At 37.6% G+C, this 22,813-nt stretch overlaps 1 protein-coding gene across 50 annotated transcripts in view; it reads left to right on the top strand.

The window, feature by feature from the left end:
- Nucleotides 1-22,813, top strand: part of RBFOX2 (RNA binding fox-1 homolog 2) — a 262,010-nt gene that overhangs the window by 226,269 nt on the left and 12,928 nt on the right. For 15 of the 50 annotated variants that reach the window (XM_067010078.1, XM_067010077.1, XM_059080784.2 and 12 more), the window contains 6 exons: nucleotides 6,689-6,781; nucleotides 9,610-9,670; nucleotides 12,921-12,974; nucleotides 13,096-13,188; nucleotides 14,293-14,425; nucleotides 18,055-18,094. In XM_067010078.1, coding sequence (XP_066866179.1) covers nucleotides 6,689-6,781; nucleotides 9,610-9,670; nucleotides 12,921-12,974; nucleotides 13,096-13,188; nucleotides 14,293-14,425; nucleotides 18,055-18,094 — 474 coding nt within the window. Of the gene's footprint in view, nucleotides 1-6,688; nucleotides 6,782-9,609; nucleotides 9,671-12,920; nucleotides 12,975-13,095; nucleotides 13,191-14,282; nucleotides 14,430-18,054; nucleotides 18,095-20,989; nucleotides 21,033-22,813 lie in introns of those variants that run through there. The other 35 variants (XM_067010076.1, XM_067010075.1, XM_067010080.1 and 32 more) reach the window with 11 other exon arrangements.

Below are 22,813 nucleotides of genomic sequence, written 5' to 3'. Positions count from 1 at the left end.
TGGGCTCATTAATAGAGATTTATTTTGGAGTCAAAACCTAGATGCGTCTTCTGGGATCCACCTGAGATAAATTAATGAGTACTTTTCTTTTTGTAAATTAAGTTTAGTGTCTCATTACTTTTGTGTCTGGGGTTGACTATAAAATTACAGCATGTCTTGAAAGGAACCAGAGAAAAGGAGACTTATATGGTCCTATTGTTTAGCTAAGAATTGCTCAGTCTTTTAACAGAGTGCTTTCCTGTACAGAAATTAGCTTTATTGATTTTTTTCTGAAGCAATAATGGAAAAACTGACAAGTTTTTAGAGATAAGTAATACTTACATGTAAAACAGTATTTAGCCAAGTGACTGCAAAACAAAAAGCAACTCTTTATTACCACGTCGTATTTTTTATGAGATCGTTGGCCCCGGGTTTGAGAATATACCTCCTTAAAAACATAAGTGAACACGGTCTTGCTGCCATGCCCATTCCTTCCCTGCCTGCTAGTAGTCTACCTTTCCACCTTGCCGGGGGAGTAGAATTTCTGTGTTCCAGAAAGTAGTTGTTTCTTTGTTGTTGACTATTTTCCTTTTTTCTTCTTTGACCTTCATATTCTGAATTTGGTTTTTATGAAATGAATTTATTTCGTTTACATGCATCTACATACATACATATTTACTTAAATTATTTCATGTGATTTTTGAAAATGTTCTTTTTACTCCCTACTCCTTTGTAAAAACATAAAGTCAGCTGTATTTAGTTTTCTGTGATTAACTGAAGGAAAGATAGACTATCCTTTTGAAAATGTTTAATTAAGATATGTGATGAAAAATGATACCCCTTCCAGAAAGTTAACTGAGGTACTCAGATAGAATCTAGAAAATGATGAAACAGATTTGTATAGCATTATTGATTCTCCAAATTTCACCAGTCGTGACAAAGTAGTAATACAAACAATAAGAAGTTAGTGTATAAGGAGAGTGGCCATATATCCTGATTTATCCAGGATAGTCCCAGTTTATACTTGTTGTCTTAACAATTAATAATGTCCCCTTTCTCCCTCAAAGTATCCTAGTTTGAACAATAAATTATATTGTCATTCTCCTTATAGATCCTTTGAGTAACAATTTTTAAAAAGCACCCTTTTAAAAACCATTATAAAAGGAAAACATGACATTTAATGAGAAGTAAGGGGGAAAAGCATACATAGTTCATTAAATGGAATATTCACAATATTCTCATGTATTTCCTTCCTTTTTTCTTTTTTCTCACACATTCTCACATAGAATCTTAAACAGAACACTAAACAGTGGTCACCTAGTTCAACAACCAATACTCTTGACCCTGTACTGTCTGCTAGACGCTTTTTCAGTAACTGAGCACTTGTTGTTTTCAAAAGTTTATTTCACTGTTGAAATTCAGACCTTCCACCATCCTGTTCACTATAACCCAGCCCCATAACATTTTGTTTGTGATAATTATCAAGCTTATTTTAAAGAGAAATATACAGATTCTAACATTTATATTTTCCATAAAGTTTTGTCAGCATACTTTGAGAATAGTTGTCACTTTTGAAGTGACACGTTTTATAAATATTGAATGTATAGAAGCTCTTCTTCTTCACACAGTGTCAATTATTAAGTCCTCTAAAGGACTGCAGAATAGGGCACAGCAACAATTATTGAGATTTCTAGCAGATTTTTAGTTAATGTGTTTGCATTACTTCTCTCAGGTGGATTTCCGGAATGCTGGGAATCTGGGTTTGGGTTCAGCTTATGTCTAGGCTGGAGTTAGGGAAGATAAAACCTCTATTCCCATTCCTCAGACACAAGAAATAGGCTGTAATTTCTCTCCTATTTCCCTGGCTTTTGATTTTATGCAAAGGGAAATTATTTCTTTCCAAATATAGTCAAAAGACTGTCTTTGAAATTGCACTGAGTAGGCCTTCGTGATTTTCAGTAAAACTTGATGGGTAATGCTGAGATGAAATGTTTTTCATTATACTTAAAACTGAATTAACAGTGCATGTATTTCCAAAAGTCTTAGTTTATTTTCTTTTGCTACCATTTTATGGGTTTTAGTTTTCTTTTATCTATTTTTTAATTTCTGTGTTCTGGCCATACCCAGGAGAACCTTCTGGTTTTGATTTCTCCCTTAAAAGTTACATGGTAAATTTTCTTTCTCATTCTTCTGAGATGGAAAAATTCAAAGATTATACAAATTTAAAAATATTTTTACAGTGCTCATCCTGTTGCTTGTTATTTACTGCAGTCTGAGGCCAGACTAAAAAGGTGACAGTTATTCGGCTCCTGTGTGCCCTTGATGACAAATGGATGTCAAGGCAGATAATAAAATTTTTGTCACACTCTGTAGAAGTTTTAACCACGACCATGTACCTGATAAACACAGCATCCCTCAATTTCCAAAAGACAGCGAAGATAGCTGGTAAATTGTGAATGTAGCACTGGTGTATTTAAATTGTTAACAAAGAAGAACTTTGGGAGCTGAGAACCTTAGGTAAGAGGGTAAAGGTGTAGACCTTCATTGCTCAGCGCAGCGACCATGTTGACCATTTGAAACGTGGCACATCTCTAAATTGAAATGTGCTTTAAGTGTAAAATAGACACCAATTTCAAAGACTTACCTCAAAAAAGAATGTTAAACATCTCACTCATAGTGGTTTCATAATGATGCCATGTTGAAATTATAGTATGTCGTCTATACTGGGTTAAATAAAATACATTGTTGAAATTAATTTCACTTGTTTTTACTTTTTTAATGTAGCTAGTAGAAAATTTGAAATTATATATGTGGCTCATGCTATATTTTTATCGGATAATGCTGGTATAGACAAATGTTGCGACATCATTTTTTTTTAATTTAAAAATGAAAGTTGACTTTTTGTTTATCTGTTCTTTATCTTCTTACATACCTGAAATATGTACTGTTAAGGGTCTGACTTTGTAGCTGTTCAGACTGTTATTATGTTTCCCTTTTTGATACCTTGTATGATCATTTTGAAGCTCTTCTAAGGAAAATGTGTTAGGTTTAGACATAATGGTATTACATTTTTTTCAAAACAAGAGATCCAAATGACCAGAATTAATGTGAATTAGCTTTCCAAGAATAAGAGAACATTAAACATAATTTCGTGGAAGAGAGTTTTCCTATTAGTAACTTTTTAAGTCTGTGAATATCCTTGGGTCAATTTCTGGCGTATTTTCAAAAGTGCTAAATTTTATTGAAGAAACAGTACACTAAAATATTTTTCAAGCCTTATTTGAGTTAATATTCTTAAAACCAAGTTGTAAATGTGACAGATAAGCAGGCAGGAAGTTGAGTTGATGGAAAACCACCTATTTGAAGTTTCAACTCAAGAGAAAAATATTTAAGGACAATATTCCAAAAATACCGGTTATGCTTCTCACCTTCCTAATCACAGGCCTTAATTCTAAGAGGTATATACTAATTTCCTAGTGCTTCTACAAATTATCACAAACTTGGTGGCTTAATACCACACAGATTTATTATCTTACAGTTCTGGAGGTCAGAAGTCCAAAGTGTGTCTCACTAGGCTAAAATCAAAGTGTCGGAGGGCTGTGTTCCTTCAGGTGGCTCTAAGGGATGCTCCGTTGCATGCCTTTTCCAGCTTTGGGAGGCAGCCCACATTCCTTGGCCTGTAGCCCCCCTTCCATCTTCAGAGCCAGCAACAGCCAGCCCAGCCTTTCTCAGGCTGCTACAGTCTCCAATTCTGACTCTCCTCTTTCCCTCTTTCACTTCTAAGCACCTTTGCGATTACATTGGGCTCATCTGGATAATCCAGGATAATCTCCCTATCTCAAGATCATTAATTTAATCACATCTGCAGAATCCCTTTTGCCATGTAAGGTAACATATTCACAGGTTCTGGATTAGGACAGGGACAACTTTGGGGGGGCTGTTATTCTGCCTGACACAAGGTCTATTTATCTTCGAAGGAAAGAAAGAAATCCTATTTCCTCTGTGTTTCTTATCAGGAGTCCCAAAGTATCAACAAGGCCTTCTGCCTCCTCTTACGCTAGTAAATATGCCTGCAAAGATTGCTTCATTTTTATGTCTTTGGTATCTTGATTAGCATTTCCTTTAGTTTATAAGCACTTTTCCTTATAAAACACTTTTAAAGCATTTAAAAGTGAAATTTTGTTCCAGAATACTGAAGTTATATTGAAAAAATCTTACACAAGCAGACTTTAATGTTAAACTTTGTCATATGCTGACGGTAAGATGCCAGCACTTATGATACCATGCAGCCATTGTGTCACAGATGATGGTCCATCAACACATTACAGAAAGGAGGTTCATAGAACACATTGAGCCATTAGATTTGAAAGAGAAAATCAGCAGAATTGTAGGACTAATATAGCGTAGTAAATAGAATACTGAATTTCGGTTTCAGAGCTTAATTTCTAATTTTCTCACCATTAGCTGTAGGAAAAAGCTACATGGAAGAAAGAAGACCTTGTTGGTGCTCTGGGCCTTGTTGATGCTTGAATACTTAACCTCAGATTGGCTCAATGTCTTTACTTTCAAAAGGAAACCAACAGGTGTATCCTTTCTACCCCATGGGTGCATTTAAAAGACACACAAGTATGTGTGTATGTATGTGGTTGTGTGTAGTCATAATGCTAAAATTAAAAACTTGTATATTAGCCTCTACATAATCTGCTGTCCAACCACTAGTTTATAATTTATTAATTTAACCCAGGGCATAAAATGTATGAGGCTGTGACAATCAATTGAAATACAGCTTATAGAACTTCTAAAATGTGATATAAAAACTCATCACTATCTGTACCCTTTTTTAAAAGGTTTAACTTTCCTATTGGAGGATTCTCCAGGGTCGGAGAGCTGGCCTCGTGTCTTCATCAGATGCTAGCGCAGATGACAAATGGCATAATTAATTAGTAACTGGCCCTTGTTCACCTTGAGTTGTCAAAGTGGCTATAACATGTTGATATCAAAATTTGTTTCTGAAAATGTGTTCCCATTGATGTTTTCAACACATGTACATTTTTAAGGAACATTTTGAATTAAAATTACCCATAGTATTCCGTCCTAAGCTACATATATTTTCAAAAATTTCTGTCAGCTTAGCATTTCACTTTCTAGATAGCCAAATTGAAGGTAGAGATAATCCATTGGGATCCTCTGTGGATTGCCACCCAACCATATAGTCATTTAAGTGCTGAGAAATCAGATCCTTCAGAATGATGGAGTTGCTTTTATAAAATCTTATTGAGCAATGCACATTATTTACCATCTCAGTTAAAAATATGTTTTGTATATATAGGAGTACTCATGGTATTAAGCAGCAAAGCAGAACTTCAGTGAAAGTAAAGGGTTCAGCTTATCCTACAATGGAATATTCGAAGAATGCTAGAGGGACAGTGAATCTATTGAGACATGAGGACTGTCTCAGAAAATTCTAAGAAGTTACCACTCTACAGATATAAATAGCTTGAGAAAATTGTATAGTTGCAGAGTGGAAAGATAAGGACAGAGCACCTAGCATGAAACTGATACAATGCTTTGTGAAATAGTCCTATAGTATATAGTAAATCCTGCTGGTGTTGAAATTGATAGAATGATAATGACCCAGGCAGTCTTTTCAGATTTAATGTGGGCCAAGGAATAGAGTGGGTTAACTCCCAGTCTCCTGCTTTTTCTATTTAATAAATTAAAACTCCATAGTTTGTTTGTTTGTTTTTCAGCATCTACAATGGACAAATAAATTAATCCTAACTCAGAGTAGCAACTGTATTGCTGTTTTATGGTATTCTTTTCCTATTAAATAGTATGCAACCGATGTTACTAACATAGATCTCATTCCTATTGCCTTTTTGACTATTCCTTTTTCTCTCTGCATATAGAAAAAACTAATACATTTAGTGGCAGATGTAGGCTTCAACAAAATTTAGGCAAATTTGGGTAAGCAATTTTCTGAAATTCAGCTGAACATATTTTTACTCTTGAGTGTCAGTCTGGTGGTTTAAAATTCACATTGAAGAAAAGTCATAATTGACCACTGCTTAGTGGTATTTTCGTTTGCTTAGATGAACGTGAGTGCTCTCCTCTTCCACACCCAGTACCCACAGAATCAAACATGAACACTATATCTGAAATTATACTGTTCCCAGAGAAGTTGATGGTGCTATAAGCAACAGGCAAAGTGGGGCTAAAACGATTAGACCGCCTCAAAAACTCATTATACAAGGTTTGCACCTAAATATCAAGTTTCATGTAGAAGTTACTGGGGAATAATAGATTTAATTACTTTTTAGTATTTTATAAAAGGATATGTATGTTAGCAGCATGAAATAAGAAAGGTGGGATTTTTTTAAATGTTCAGATTCTCAGTTGAATAGTTTGACCCGAGTAACTCTATACCTTAATTTTGGTCTGGCCTCACATGCTTTATTTTATTATTGTTATTATTGTTGTTAATTACATTATTATTATTATCACTACTACTACAGTTCTTTATTCTTTTATTGGATTTAATTTCCCTTTACAAAATATGCATGGACCAAAAATGTGACTTTGGGAGAGTATTGCTGAGTTGTTGCTGATGTCAGTTTCATACTGTGATATTTTTTTTTCTATTTACCAAGAGATCAGTATTTCAATATAACGATGTGCATGTTTTCCCCCCTTCTCCCGCTGCATGCAGGGATTCGGGTTCGTAACTTTCGAGAATAGTGCTGATGCAGACAGGGCCAGGGAGAAATTACACGGCACCGTGGTAGAGGGCCGTAAAATCGAGGTGCATGTCTTCAATAATTCAATTTCTGGTTTATATTTTTATTTCTCTTTTTATGTATTGCCTCACTTATTTCACATTTGGAACCCTGTCTTGTTTGTGTTTTTGTGTCTCTGTGTCCTTCACCTTCTTGCACTAAAATGCGTAAAATTAACACTTCTATCCTTCCCCCCCTCCCATTTTTTTGGTTGTTTGGGGGTTTTAATTTTGATTTACCTGTGTGCGAATGTATGTGTTTTTGTTTTTCATTTACTTTTTTCCTCCAAAATGTTCATCCTTCTACTCTTTTGATTTTTTTCCTTTGCTTCAGTTTGCGAGACTCTGAATTCCTCTAATCGGGCCAAAATAAAACTAACTTTTAAAATGTCTAAAAACTACCCAGTTTAGAAATGTGTCCTATAATGAATCAAGGGGCCAGCCAATATCCTCTCTCTCTTGGGAGGCCAGTTCGCCTCCACATGCGTGTGACAAGTAAGGAATAGAAGATCATAGAGGTTGGGGGCGGGGAGGAAAGAATCCAAAACTAATGTGCTTTTAAAATATATTTAATATCTAGAATTTTAACAGTTACTGGATAAAATCCTCCAGCAGAGGGTTGGGTGGCTGCCTGTAGAATACATACTAGTACTGTGAGTGAGTCGGCAACCTGGCGCTCACCAGCCCTTTTCATCACGCAGTGAAGGTTAACTGGCTCCTTTCCCCTTTCCCAGTTTTTAAAAGTATGAAATATAAAAGCCACCATCTTGAGTAAGATGTCTGCATATTTTGCTTTTTCCCCCCCCCCCTCCCTTTCCAATGGTTTAGCATTTAGGGCCCTTCACTTGACTCACTCTTTCCATGGTAACTATAGACAATGCTGGCGCTGGTGCCCGTTGGCGGTAAGTGAAACAAAAGCACTAGAGAAGAAGCTTTTTTTAAATGTCATCACAAACAAATAAGAAAGAAAAAGTCCATCTGCCATCTCACATTAACACTACAAAATGTGATTTGACTTGCTCCTCTTCCTTTTCCTCTCTCCCTTTTATTTTCAATGCTGTTGAGTAATGCCGCCTGGACTTTGGATGTACACATTGTTTTGTAGCAGTCTGAGCTGTTTGAGTACTGACGTCATGGTGATTTTTTCCCCTTGCACATCTTACTCAGAGTTACTGAACTCCAGTTTGGCTGGTTTTATTAATGCACTTCCTGCCCCCACTTCCTTTCCTCCTTTTCCTCTTTCCCAAACCTCTGTTTGTAGCTATGACTGTTCTTTCTTTACCCTTGACAGCTCTCTCTCCTGTGGGTGACAGCCTTCCTGACTTTCTCTCTTCTCTTCCCCTGCTTTTTTGTTCTCCTTACCCAAGCTCTTTCCCTAGCCTTTTGCCCTAGTCCTTCCCCACCCCTTCTCTGTTCTGTGCAGCTATTGGTCTCTTTTGCTGACTGGTGGTTTCTGATTGGTTCTGGCCATTTTTCCTTTAAGCGCTTGGGTGCTTTCTGCTCTAGCAGCTAGTGGAAACTCTTGCCCCATTCTAATCCTTGTCTGTGAGAGCCTCGCTCTTCACTTTCTCCTGTCTTTCCAAAATTGATTGTTTTTTTTCTTTCTTTTATTTGTGTGTGTGTGTGTTTTTTAACTGCATGCTCTCAGTCTCATCATTGTTGTATCCCATTCTTTCTTTTAAATGTGAAATGTTGATATGATTTGGTGGGTCAAACTAGAGTAAATGGAGTTTCCAGCTCTCTTCCTCACATAGGAAGATCATCACTATACAAATCCTGAAAGACATATTAAAACATTTTTGGTTCCACTTCTACCTAAAATTGATGTGGTTGGTTTTTTTTTTTTTTTTGGTAACAAATTTATCACTATTCAAATTTAACATAACATAAATTCCCAGAGCGAAATAAGACATACTATATTTTGTATGTTTTATAATTCTTTTAAAAACTGGCCTGTTTTTATATACCTGACAACATAGTGTATAACCAGGTTCTATGGTAAGGCTTTACCCTCCTTGCAAGAGCTTTGAGGCCGGTTCTGACACTGGGCTGCAGTATCCTGGCTTCTAAGCTCCATTCATCTTTTCTTCATCAGCACCATCTTTGTAGCGTCTACTTACCTTACCACTGAGAATGCTTTAATTATGCCGTTCTGTAATGAGGGTAGAGAGTACCATAAAACAAAAGAAACATAAGCTTTACTTTTTGAATTCTTTTAAGTGCCTGATTTAAAGGCCTTATGAAAACTTTCTTCTTAAATGAATGGGCCACATAATCTAGAAAATTCAAAATGGTCCTGAAGTCTGTCAACATGGGAATCTAAGTTCCTATATTTGTTTACGGACCTCAAACAGTAAAATCTCATACCAGCATATAAAAAAAGCTGAACGTCAGGGCAGGTAAAATCCACAGGTTTTTTTTTTCCTATCTTCCTATAAATTTATTTCCTGACCAATGTAGCAAGCCTCTGTTTTGTTAATGAACTTCAAAGTTCACCTGCACACAGAGCTGTTTCCAATTATTTTTTTCCATATTTTCTCAATGCAGAGACTTCTCTGTTTAAAAGACCTCCAGAGAACTTGCAGATGTACTTTTTCTTTGGAGGCCTGGATGGTAGAGTTGCCCTAGTTTTCCATTTGGAGACCAAGAAACTGCATTTTACTCTTGTTAGCCTCATTTAATGAACACTGTAATTAAAATACTATTATTAATATTTTATATTGTTATATTACTTAAATCAATTGTCTCTGAAATTTACATTTTAAACTGAATACTTTGTTATTGAATGAGCACCTCCATATTCCCTAATGTGGTTTACTTCCTCCCTGCCCCTTCTTTCTACTTTGTATCTGTAGGTGAATAATGCTACAGCACGTGTAATGACCAATAAGAAGATGGTCACACCATATGCAAATGGTAAGAGGTTACGAGTCATCTTCGGAAAGATGTTTATTCTCTCACAAACATCAAAGACTTTTTCTTGATTTCAGTCTTCAGTTTGTTTCATGTACATTGAAGTATTTTCTTTACCTAGGAGAGTTAATTTTAAGTTTTTTTAGTTATTAAGGTGTTATAGTCTCAGTAAAGTTCAGTTTATACAGTGCGAACACATCATTTGAGGTTACCTATTAACCCAAGTTAGGCCCCCCGTGGGCACCCTCTTTTTTTAGCTGCTGTAGTTCTTCCTAATATGTCAGGCTTGCCCAGGATACCCCTGGATCTTACTTATCTGAACATAATAATTGGAATAATTCTTGACCCCTTGTTCTCCTTTTAAAGGGAATGGTCTAGAGGCTGCAGCCACGGGGTGTGTGTGTTGGGGAGGGGTATGTGCGCATATTTTCTATTTTCTATTCCGTGGCTACCTGTTATACAGTGAGTTTTATAAATGTTTCTCATAAATAAGGAATTTTTCTGTGAATATTTTGTCTAACAAAAACAGAACTTTTGCTTCAGTTGTCAAATTTAATCTAGACGCATACTCCCTAAGTGACGTAGGATATAATTTTAATCTGTTGTACAACAGTGGTTTTGCAAGCTGTGTTCTACAGGACCATCTTGGGGGGAAAAAGAAAACTGAATGGACTGGGTCTTGAGGCCTACAGCTCTACTTCGGTGGACCTCATTCTCTGCTGTATATTTTAGAGTTGTGCATAAGATTTTATCTAGAGTAAAAAGGGGAGTTTCTCCCTTTTTATTGCTTTATAAAAGTTTGAACCTACTGCTAGAGTATGACAGTATGTGCTGGTAGTATCTTAAATCAAGTAGAAGTGTATTAGTGTTGAGTATATCCCGGGAGGTCTTCAATAAATATGTGTAGCCCAGCTTTTCAAATAGATTATAGAAATCAGCATAATTTGCATTTATCAGCATAATTTGCATTTTCCTTACTCATTTTACTAGTGGTATATCTTGGGATACCACCACCTTCCATTTTACCTTTTGTTTTCTTTTCACTGCTATCACAAAAACAGAAGTTTCTGCAATTTTGATAAAAATCCAATTTAAACTGAATCAGAAGGAGAGTATGTCAGATTTCCTTTCGATCCAGCGAGAATGGTGGAGCAGGAAGAACTGCTGACTAGAATTGAGAAGACAGAAATTCTCCTTCTAGATTCGACTCTTCATTTTACTCTGTGACAGTGGGCCAGTTTCCTAACCTATCTGATTCTGTTTTCACCTTTGTCAAGTAGCAGTCACAGAATTTTAGCACCACAAGGCTCTTCTTTAGAAGTCATCAAAATCCAACCCTCCTAGCTTATTCTCTAGGAAGTGAAGCCCAGGGAAGTGTAGTCCTTATTCATTGTCCCAGAGGTGGTACCTATCTTACCACTCTCTTTGGGTTTTGTGAAAGTCAAATGACATAAACACCTGTAAAAATACATTGTGAAGTGTACAAAACTAAACGTATTCAAGATATTGTTGACAGTGTACCATTATATACCATTATTATAATGTGCATCCATTGTATGCATTTAAAGGGAGTGCTTAAGTAATAGTGCCATTGATAGGAAAGGAAAAGTTCATTTTTAAATATTATTCTAAATCACTATTCAAGCCTACTGGAGCCAAACTTTAGAAACATGCAGCTCCCGTGTTAGAGATTCTGAAAAGAGTGTATGCTAGATGCCTTCTGGTGAATTCTCAGCATTTTAGTTCACGTTGGCTTTGAGTCCCTTGATTTGTCTGATTGAAGAACATTTGTGCTTTTGCAACTCCAGCAGGATTTGAATCCAGATTTTGAAATTTTTATGCAGAATAATGAAGAGGCATGTCTATAAGCATACAAAATAATGAATGGGGGATTGGACTGAGTCCGAATGAATGGATTGTCTCTTGAATAATGTCTTTGCTTATAGCCATTGAAATCTGTTAATTGGCCTTTTCTTCTTTCCATTCACATATTTATAGAGTAACAGTGGCACAATGTTACAATATTATAAAACAATTAAACCAAAGAGCCAATCTTTCAGAAAAGTAAAATGGCATATTTATGTATAAAATTCAACAAATATTTATTGATTAAAGTTTTCACATGGAATTCTACTCTATCAGTGGGTAATAGTGCATTTTTCTTTTTTTTTAACGAGTTGCCATATTCCTGTAAATATACAAAAGAGAATGTAGAAATGAAATTGATATCAAACCTAATGTTGTTTGGAAATACTTAAAATTTATAAATGTTTAAGCTAATATTCAGCAGTGGTCTTGTATCCATTAGCTTAAAGGTCTGATTAACATAAATATGCTTATTACAAATTAAAATCTCAGAAGACATGCACCAAAGTTGGAAATGTACCTTGAATTTTATTATTGCATGTCTCTCCTTGGTGCCTTGGTTAACTCCAGTGAAATCCCAGTGGGACATCCCAATGAAGGAACATTTCCATCTACCCGGAATACCATTAGCATGGTATAAATGAACATGGAATTCAGAGGTCCAGGTCAAATCTGAATTCAGTCAAAAGATACCCTTATCAAACAATTAGAGTAGTAAACAGTGTTGAGATGATATAGAAGACAGTGCATCACAGTATGATAAAGAATGATATATATTCTGCCTTTTTCCTTTTTCTAAACAAAGATTAGGTCATTGGGCTTCCCTGGTGGCGCAGTGGTTGGGAGTCCGCCTGCCGATGCGGGGGACGTGGGTTCGTGCCCCGGTCTGGGAGGATCCCGCATGCCGCAGAGCGGCTGGGCCCGTGAGCCATGGCCACTGGGCCTGCGCGTCCGGAGCCTGTGCTCCGCAGGGTAGAGGCCACAATGGTGAGAGGCCTGTGTACCGGAAAAAAAAAAAAAAGGTTAGGTCATTAAGCCGTTCTATGAGAGACCGTATACCAAACCCCAGGATTTATTTATATTTCTTTTTCCTTCTCTCATTCCCTCTCCATCTTCCTACCTCCCAATTTTTTTCTCACGTCCTCTTTACCGCCACCACTCCCCTGCCAAACCTCCATTATCCCTTCACTGTGCTAGTCCTGCTTAAAGATGATCAGGCCCAGAAATGTCATCACCCTCTCATATAAACCCCCACTGGCATTCTAAAGAGAAGCTGTTACCAGGCAAAAATGAACCCAGACGTGTCTGAAGCCAACTTGCACATCACTCCTTTTCCTTATATTCCTCATATAGTTTTAAATGTTTACTGTCCTCTCTTCCATTTCAGGTTGGAAATTAAGCCCAGTAGTTGGAGCTGTATATGGGCCCGAGTTGTACGCAGGTAGTATTTAAGTTAATTTTTCCATTTGTATTATTTATATGTATTTTAAAAATCTATTGTTTTTTAGTTTCCTATTCCTTTGTAATCTTTTTGCACTTTTTCATGCCTTAAATGCACTCAGCATCCAGCTTTCAAGCAGATGTGTCCCTAGGCAATGACGCGGCAGTGCCCCTGTCAGGAAGAGGGGGCATCAACACTTACATTCCTTTAATCAGTAAGTAGCCTATGTTGACCTGGCATGGCTTTTGACTGTTGTGAGTAAACAGCGATGTGTTGGTCTTTTTTTTCCCCAAAATATAATACATAACTGAAAAGGAGGCATTCACGAGAAAGATAAATACTGTCACAGTGCCCTGTCCTGCTTATTAGCCTGTGCTAGAATCTTTTTGACCAAATGTTAAGATGGCCAAAAAGCATAAATAGTTGGAAAAGTTAAGAGGGGGTGAGGACACGTAAAGAAAATTTTAGTCTGCAGTTTGTAATGAAGAAAACAAAAGAAGTAATTATTTGTGGAATGTGTTGTACATGTTATCTGCAAGTCAGCTTTGGGCCCTTGAGTCAAATATCACTCAAAAGCCCCTCCAGTATTATTGATTATTCTCAGCTCTGTTGATATCTCTGAAGTCATTTTGACCTGAGCCATTTAGCCATTTAGCAAGAGATATAATTAAACAGAGTTCAGTGGACATGGAATCAGTGTCTCTGTGTGCTTTCTAGAGGACAGCACACTTAAAATAGGTCCTTAGAAAATGTCTGCCTCTTTAAAGGATTACAGGGCTGCAGGGGAGAGGTGGTTTCCCTCTCACCTCACATTTCTGAATTGAAATATTTTAGATAAAGAATAAGGTTGGCTAATGAAATGTCTGAAGACTACTGTGTGCCTTGGAGTGTGGCAGCATGTCAAAACACAAAAGAATATTCTTATGAAGAATAATTATTATATGCAGGTAATAACGTTTGGAAACAGGGTTAATAATTAGCCAGTGAAAGGGTTTATATCAATCAATTTAAACTGCCCGTAGAAATTAAAAGTCTCGTCTCCATTATGGCGGTAGTGCTCAGAGCTTCCTGACCCGTTTCTCCTCAGCTTGCATTGTAAGGCTGAAATTGGGAAGGAACAAAGAAAACTCACTCAAGATTTGTGATGAATGAGGCATGGAGTCAGTTAGTCTGGGCATATTGTATATTTCCATTTCTTTTTGAGAAAAGTTGTAATGTCAAGGTGTCTTTCCTGTAATTGGTGCAAAGCAAGCTGTGATTGTACACGTGCTGTTGAATGCAAGTTGGCATTTCTGTCGTATTTTGGGTCTCCCTTTAGTTCCTGGCTTCCCTTACCCAACTGCAGCCACCACGGCGGCCGCTTTCAGAGGAGCCCACCTGAGGGGCAGGGGGCGGACAGTATACGGTGCAGTACGAGCGGTACCTCCAACAGCCATTCCCGCCTATCCAGGGTAAGCAGTAGATTCCAAAATAAGCAACCGCACAAAAACAGACAACCGTGGCCCTCGTATGACTTCTGGGATGTTGCCGTGCCACATAGTAGAGATTCTGTGAATATTTGCAAATTAACGGATTAGATGGCGAGAACCATACCATTGTCAGAATGTAACAAGATATCAATTCATTATATAAATCTTCATTTTGGCCACCTTAAGCCCTCACGGTAGTGGCTTAAGACAGTAGCCAGAGCTGTCTTGTGTTCACTAGCAGTGTGTTGGCATGGAGTTCACTCAGCATCGCACGAATTTGGATTAACACTCCTGCAGAGAACCAAACTAGAAGCTCAAGATTGTAGTGCAAGACTGCATCTGCTGGATTCACCGCCTCACCACCACCCTTACTGGGGCTGAGGCTCTCACATGTGCCCTCCCTTGTGGTTTCACCGCCTGGGTGGTGAGCAGCAGAGCTACTTACCCACAATGGATTTGCTTTCTTTGTAGGAAATGGATTAAAAGAGGTTAATTCAAAGATGAACCAAGTCCAATTGAATCAAGGGAGAAAGGGAGAAGTAGGAAGAATTAAACAACAGTTGGCTTCCGAATGATAATAAAACAACTAATGGAGCTGAGCATGCTTCACCCTTTGATTTTTGTATGGAGGGTATCTCATGCAGTGGAATGATTCCATAGCAACAAATAAATCCTTTGTTATTGAATGGGGGAGAAGGAGTGAAGATGGCAGGTTTTGTTTTCAGTTGTTTTTCAGTGTCAACCTAAAATGTATATTTTTGTAAAGAGTGGACTTTTATAAGTTAGTTGTATCAGGACTTTCTTTCTTCAAAGATGTGACGTTTGTGTTCTTCATCTTTTCTCTGCCTGTGACGGGGTTTTTTCTTCATATTTTTAATGAAGAATAAACAGTGGCAGAGGAGCCTATTCGTTGCTACATAGTTAAAATGTAAAGGGAAAGAGCCTCCTTTGTAGGTCCTTTTCTGACAGCAAAATTGACTGTGAGGTGTATTAACTTAGCATTCATTCATAGACCAAAGGGACATGCCATTTGGGGTCCTCAATTACACAGAATTAAAGCATTTTTATCAGACAAGACAAATAAATATGCATGTTGAAATGGGCAGGCTTCAGAAGCCACTGGAAGGGAACGACTTTAGAAATAAACTTGTTTGCAGTTTATAGATGTTTAAATCCCATGCATTCCATCATCTCCATCTTCTGCCATTACTTACTTTTAATTTTATCCTTTTTTTTCCTCTCAACTTGACCTTTGACCTTCAACCTCTGACATCTCCTTTTAAAGAAGTGAATAAAGATGCAGTTTTGTTTCATCAAGAAATAGTCAAGTAAAATATAAAACTGAACCTTGGAAGTTCTACTACACACTAGGAAAATTGTTTTATGAAGCGTCTTCCATTTCAATCCAGGAGATTTTACCATCATGTTTGCAAAGAGATACTGCTCACCAGAAACATGGGACTTCTTTATTTTGTAATATTCCTGAGTTACTTTATAAAGTGGTTGAATTCGTTCCTATTCAATATAGGTCATTTCAGTATATTGGCCAAACTTGAGAACCCATTCTCTACCAACTCTGTGTCAGGTATATATTTGCTCAAAGATAGTTTATCTTTGTGTCGAATCACATCAATTTCTGTGCATTACATTGAACACTAATTTCCCATGTTTTCTTTTTTATTAACTAAACCACCTGTTTACATGGAAGATGGCAAGGAATAAGTCCAGTATTTTATGAGGAATGGCCTAAAATTGCTTTTCAGCTTAGTAAACTAATTTTATCATTAATCATTGTGTTCTAGCCTCCTTGTGGCATTTGATATAGGGAATATTGGGATTCTTCTAGAATTTAGGTGAATATTCCCAGTGAGTGATACAGCTTAGCTTAAAATGTATTCGTTTTTAATGCCACCACTCTTCTCTATAGAAGAAATATTTTTCAGTCATTGCCTATATCCCCTTACTGAAATAGTTGAAGGCTAATTAATCACCACTTGGCATCAGTGCTTTGCATTTTATCAGCCTTCGCATTATGAACAAGTCTCTCTTTACTAAAATGCAATTGAGAGGCAGATTACTTTCTAATATCATACTTTAACTGCAGTTGGAGACTGAAAATGGACAGAATTCAGCTAACTGAACCTCACGGATGAGTTTAATTTGCCTGTTGTGTGATACAAGAGCACAGCATGATTGGGGCATGCAAAGTGTGGTCATACTGTCCAGTAAATACAACAAAATGTCACTGGGAGTAGAATTCCAGCTTGTTTAGGTGAATAAATGATCAATAGATCTTCTAATTTTAAATAACCAAATCTTGATTTAACAAATACGAAGAAGAAAGTCATCTTTTTTCTATACTGCTATTCCATATCTTTTGGTCCCAAAATAATGTTTTGGGGAAGTTATATGCACAAAATACCTCAAAAAGTTTGAAATCTGTATTTTAATTATAATAGTTTAGTGTTGCTTAGGATTGAAAAAAGAGTCATGTATTTTGTCTGTTCAATACAAATTCATTTTCTAAACAGAGAGTAAACGCCTCTATTCCTAATCAGCTACCTTCTCGATTTTATTCATTTAAATAAAACAGGTCATGCCCAGAACCTCAGTTATCAGTTGAATTTTTCAGAATTCCATGAATATTCTTACGGTCAAAAAAGAACCCTTAAAGTCTTCCAATTACTCCTCCCACTCTGGATTATATTGTTACTATCTGGGATCCCCACTGCACCTTTCAATTCTTGGACCTTGGACCAATCACCTTAACCTTTAGCTCATTATCTCTGCTTGTGAAAGCAATGCATTGTGGGTATTTTTGGTTGTGTTTGTTTTTTGTTTTTTTTTTAATTACATTTCTCTGTTTACTTTGGTCAGAATTGATTGACTTGTTTTTCTGAGGTGTTGCATTGGTTCTTAAAATGCTGAATAATAATACTTTGCATGCTTGTGTGATCAGCCAAATCTTATCGCATGTCTAATGTGCAGGGTAAAAAAGCAGGTGATGTATGGATATCAGGAAAAAAAAATTACATGTTACTATGAAACTGATAACAAAATACTAAACATAATTTTGAACCACACTTTGCATACAGGTCCTGCCCTAGTGGAATTCTTTGGGTTCTTTTTCTTTTTCATGTTAACCCCTCTCTACACAACCCCTGCCCCCACCCCCCCACCCCCACACACATACACATACACACACCCCTTTTGGAGCTCTTGAAAGAAAAACCTCCTCTTAGGACAAACTTATTTTTTAAAAAATACTCCAGATATGAAAAGTTGGTGTTTCCAATCCAGCAGATTTTCGATAGCTGTATTAGGCCCTCTGGGAATACGCTTTATTATTTTCATCCTACTTTAATTACAGATTGGCAGGCAGTTCCTTCCAGGGTTTCCTTCCTCCCCTGCCATGCCTGTCCCAGAGCTGCTGAGAGAGCTTGTGCCCCTGTACTCCTCCTGGCTGACTGACCCCGGCCCCAAGCCCAGGGTCCGTATTCATACATCACCTGCCCGTGTAGAGCGCATGTGCATGCTGCCGTCCTCAATAACCGGAATGTGTTTCTGTTCTTTTGTTTTTTTGTTTTTGTTTTTGTGTGGATTTTCTGCAGTGTGGTTTACCAGGACGGATTTTACGGTGCTGACCTCTATGTAAGTACACACACCGGGGCCTTCTCGACCCCATCCCTTGACAAGCCAGCCTTTTTTTTCTGTTTCTTTGGTTTGGTTTGGTTTTCTTTTTTTCTTTTTTTAATATAATTTAATTTTTATTTTCATTTTCCTTGTGGATATATATATATATATATTTATATATTTAAGAATGCAAGCATGCTTCTCTGCCACTGCGCTTGCCCCTGGGTGCAAAAACTAAGCCTTTGGGTTTCCTGATCATTGCTAGAGTCAGTCTACTGGACATATTCTTTTCCCTTCCCTACACCCACAAATGTTCTGTGTATCACAAATATACTTGCGAGATGATCAGCAGGTTTAAAGTCTTTTCTTACTGTTGTCTCATGTGCATACGTAAATAACAGGACTAGCTTAGCCTGAAACCAACTCTTTCCCTTTTCTGCTTTTCTTCTCATTTCACATCCCTCTTTAGATCATTAGAGCTTTGATTTATGTAGATGGCAGGAAGCTTTCTGAAATGTGTGTTTTCCTGTTTCACATACTTGGAGAGAGCATTGTCTTGTGAAAGTGAAATAAGGAACTGATGCCAGTGAAGGGTGGGTAGGAATAAGAGGAAACCACATACTCAGTGCATAAGGCTTTTCTGTATCAGAAGGTCCACAGCCAGTGGGGCTCTTTCCTTAAGAGCCATCTAGAGGGAAACAAGGGGCATCATTAGCAACCTAGACTCTTTTACAAACATTTGACCATTTTACAAGATTTGTTGATTCGACCAGCCATGCTAACATCTTTATTACCATCCATTATTTAAACAGTCTAGCTATAGCTCAAGTTCCATGATTGGTGGTCACATATTATTTAAAATATGGACAAAGTGATCTAACTGACAAAAAGAGTCAAGTTTCTGAGTTTTGCAAGTCTTTTATTAGGACATCTCTCCGAAGATCTTTTTCTGAATGCAAGCTTGGTCTAACCACCCACATTGTTAAGACACAATTTCCTGAGAAAAACTTGTCAGCATGAAATGATTCCTTGGGCATAGGGTAGAATTGTCTGGAAATGCTTTCTCCACCCTAACCTCCCCAGAGTCAATAAGGGTACCTTTTTAATGAACTGTTTCCACAGTCTGCCAGAGATTCTTGGCAGTCTGAAAACGTTAATGAACTTTCAGAATGCACTTGGAGGCCCTCTGTGTTGCAGGAACTAGAGACAGGATAGAGCGGCCCTCTGAGATTCGGTGGGTGACTTATACACACCTGGCCTGTTTAGAGCAGGCCTTCAAAGTGCGCTTTAATTTAACACATGCTTGAAGGAACCTGAGCCATGATTTGGTCCAACGCTCTCACTTTGTAGATAAGTTTCTTAGAGAGATTGTGACTTACCCAGCTTACCTAAATTATTTGTTTAGCCAAGCATAAAACCCAAATAATCCATATTTCATTAGCTCTTTAAGTACTTTAATTAAAATCCACAACTTTCCTCCAGTGGTTTTCAAGAAGTAATGAAAGATCTTTTTTTCTTGTGCTCACCGTGAAACTTGAGGGTTGGGAAACTATATCCTACTTTTACACCAAAGTGCACTTTTCTAAATATATGTATTTATGTATGTTCTTAGCGTGTACATTCTCCCATATACGTTAGTATCCATAGTCTCATGAAACTCATCTTTATGTTATTTAAGTTATTTTCTTGAAATCTGGTCTATTCGAGTACACTTGCACTTGAATTATTTCTTAAGTCAGGTTTTTTTTTTTCTCAAATATCTTCCTTATTTGGGTATTTCTTAAGTGTGGCCTACTTCTACCTTATTAAGATTTACCTACTTCCACCTTGTTAAGTCAACCAACCAAATATTTGTTTACAGTTCTCTCACTTCCTTAGTTTACAGTATATTATTTTATTAAGAGACAGATGGTTTTTCTGTAGTTGTTGAGAAAATACTGTTGAATTTTTTTTTTTATTTACCAACTGGATCACCTTATCAAGCTGAACAGAAGTAGTTCAGTGACCTTGCCGAAACATTTTTTTTGACCAGTGGCCCCTTGTTGATGAAAAGACTGAATAGTAATGGTATTTTTATTTCTTAGTTCTTATCTTAAAGCAGTTACTTGGAGGAAAAAGTAGTGCTGAAATAATACCCGAACTCAAGAATGAAAAGCAAGAATACATGAGGAGGGAACTGTTGAGCGAGGCCTCGTGTAATTTTTAATACAGCTTTTAAAACTTCATATTCCCTGTTCCACAAACAAACAGCAACAAAAACCTCTATCATTTTACCTTGAGTTTGTTTTTGTTTCTCTCTGTCCATTTTCCCTTATGTGGAAATCCATCAATATACGTTTAGTTCTCGTTTCCTCAGAAAAGAAGGTTAGAAATAGAGAGGAGGGTTTATCTAGTATAAAAAGTGCACTGAACCCAAGCTTGAAGAGACAACATGAGGGAAAAGAGTTTAAGTTACTGGTTTTATTTAAGTTATATTAATTTAGCCTATTAACTGTGAAGGTTGTTTGTTTTTTTGTTTTGATTATCTCTTTCCCTGTTCTGCTCTTAGGCCGTAATCACTGCTAGCCATTTTCTTCCTCGCTGTGTCTTTTGTGACGCATTCCTCTCAGGAGAACTGATCTAGCAATCGTGCCCATGATTTGTAAAGAGATTCCCCTTGCTGACTTGGGAGTGTAGCAGATAGATTATGTGTCTGCCCGCCCTGTCTTTTTTTCATCAGTAGAAAAGACATCATTCACCCTAATTCACTTTTTTAATGGGATAACAAACTGCTCCTAATTCTCATCCTGTGAAAAGCATGCTTGCATCCAAAGGAAAGAAAAGGCTGGTGGGCCCCTTAGAGGGCTTTTTTGTATGATTGTTTTCCTTCCACAGCTGTGTTTTTTGAACTGCTCTTCCTGTGTTCTGTTATAGAATAGTCTTACAGGAACCAATCATTAGCGCTAAAATACCTCAGGTAGGAGTGCCAGTGTGACCTGCCAATCAATCAGATTGTGGATTGCAGTGAAAAAAATTGAATTATACTAACCATTCCAGCTCCACGTTAGAGATGGGAACAGAGGCTTTTTTGGACAAGCAAGACTTGTGAGCGTGTGATCTAAGCCCTGCTACCTCAGCAGTGCACCCAGTCAAGTTCCTTACAAGAGGGCACTTCCTCCAAAATTCAGTGCTCCTGTCCCATTGCCGCACGTCCGCCCCAGGTGTGTTATACGCACTGTCCCATCACTGCCACCTCTTTCAGTTTGTCAATCACATTTATCCATGGTGTTTAAACTGGTCTTTTATATTTGGAGAGCTTAGAAATTTGGGACATTTTCTTACTACTGTGAAAGAAATGAGAAAAGGGAGAAGGTAGAATCCGTCTAAACAGGACTCTGAATCTCAAATTGGACCCTGTCGTGAAATCATAGTAGTAATTGGGCTGTGCTGCTATGTAAGTTTCAAGTTGCCTTAAAAATCTAGACTAAAAAAAAAAAAAAAAATCTAGACTTACTGGGACTCCAAAATTGAAACATGTGTTTCCCTTGCCCTCTTTTCCTTTCACCTTAAAACTAGATTAGTGAGTGCATTTGGATAATGATGCACTGTTAGATTTGCTGAGAGCTGGGTGCTAGGAAAAAGAAAACAATACACAGCTTTTCACAATTCAGTTAGTTTATTTATGTGGCTACCCAGCAAGCTTTGGGAAATGAACTGATTCGGGGAGGTGTGGAATAGTAGTGTTCGAAAGGGTTAGCTAATTAAACATCATCTCTCATCCATCATAAAAGTAGTAAGTGGAAGATACCAAGTTGGTCATAAAAATTTCTTTCCTTGGGCTTCCCTGGTGGCGCAGTGGTTGGGAGTCCGTCTGCCGATACAGGGGACACGGGTTCGTGCCCCGGTCCAGGAAGATCCCACATGCCACGGAGCGGCTGGGCCTGTGAGCCATGGCCGCTGAGCCTGCGCGTGTGGAGCCTGTGCTCCGCAGCGGGAGAGGCCACAACAGTGAGAGGCCCACGTACCGCAAAAAAATATATATATATATATTAAAAAAAAATATTTCTTTCCTTAACCCCAATTTTAATAATAATAAGATAAATTTAAAAGATTTTCCTTAAAAATTTTTCCCATCTACTCTTCCAAGTAGATAGGTCTCAATCAAAAGCAGTAACAATATTATCATTATTATGAGTTTTGTATTCATATCTGTGTTACTCACATTTAATCAAAGGTGCCATATTGCCACGGAAGAACTCTGTTCTCCTAATGAGCCCTCCTCATACAAGTTCAGTCTAGAGCAGTGGATTTCAGCCTGAGTGGGGAGGAGGTGAGGGAAAGGAGGGAGTTAGAATCTTGTATAGACAAAGTTTCCCAGAGGCACAGCCTTAGTTAGACCCAAGCTAGCTGGACTGGATCTCTGCTCTGCTGTAGGGATTTGAAGCATCGCACCTGCCATTCTCCCCACCCTCCCACCACCCCCATTCCCCTTGCTCTATGAATCTATACATCACATGTAGGGAACAAGCTTTCATTTTGTCTGCTGGTCTTGAAATACACATTCTTCTCCTCAGTGTCACATAATGTCATTGTCTTCCAGGTAGAAAGAAGGTGTCTTGACATCACATGCTCACCAAAGTCCTGTTTTATTGTAAATCCTAAAACAAGTAATAATAAAATTAATGGCCAGGTGAAAATCAAGACAAGGGAGGATTAAACTTAGATAGGCAGGGAAAGGTCAGGTATAAGAGGGAGGAT

This window comes from Kogia breviceps, chromosome 12, assembly GCF_026419965.1.
Source record: "Kogia breviceps isolate mKogBre1 chromosome 12, mKogBre1 haplotype 1, whole genome shotgun sequence".
Lineage (NCBI taxonomy): Eukaryota > Metazoa > Chordata > Mammalia > Artiodactyla > Physeteridae > Kogia > Kogia breviceps.
This window is presented reverse-complemented; position numbering and strand designations above follow the sequence as displayed.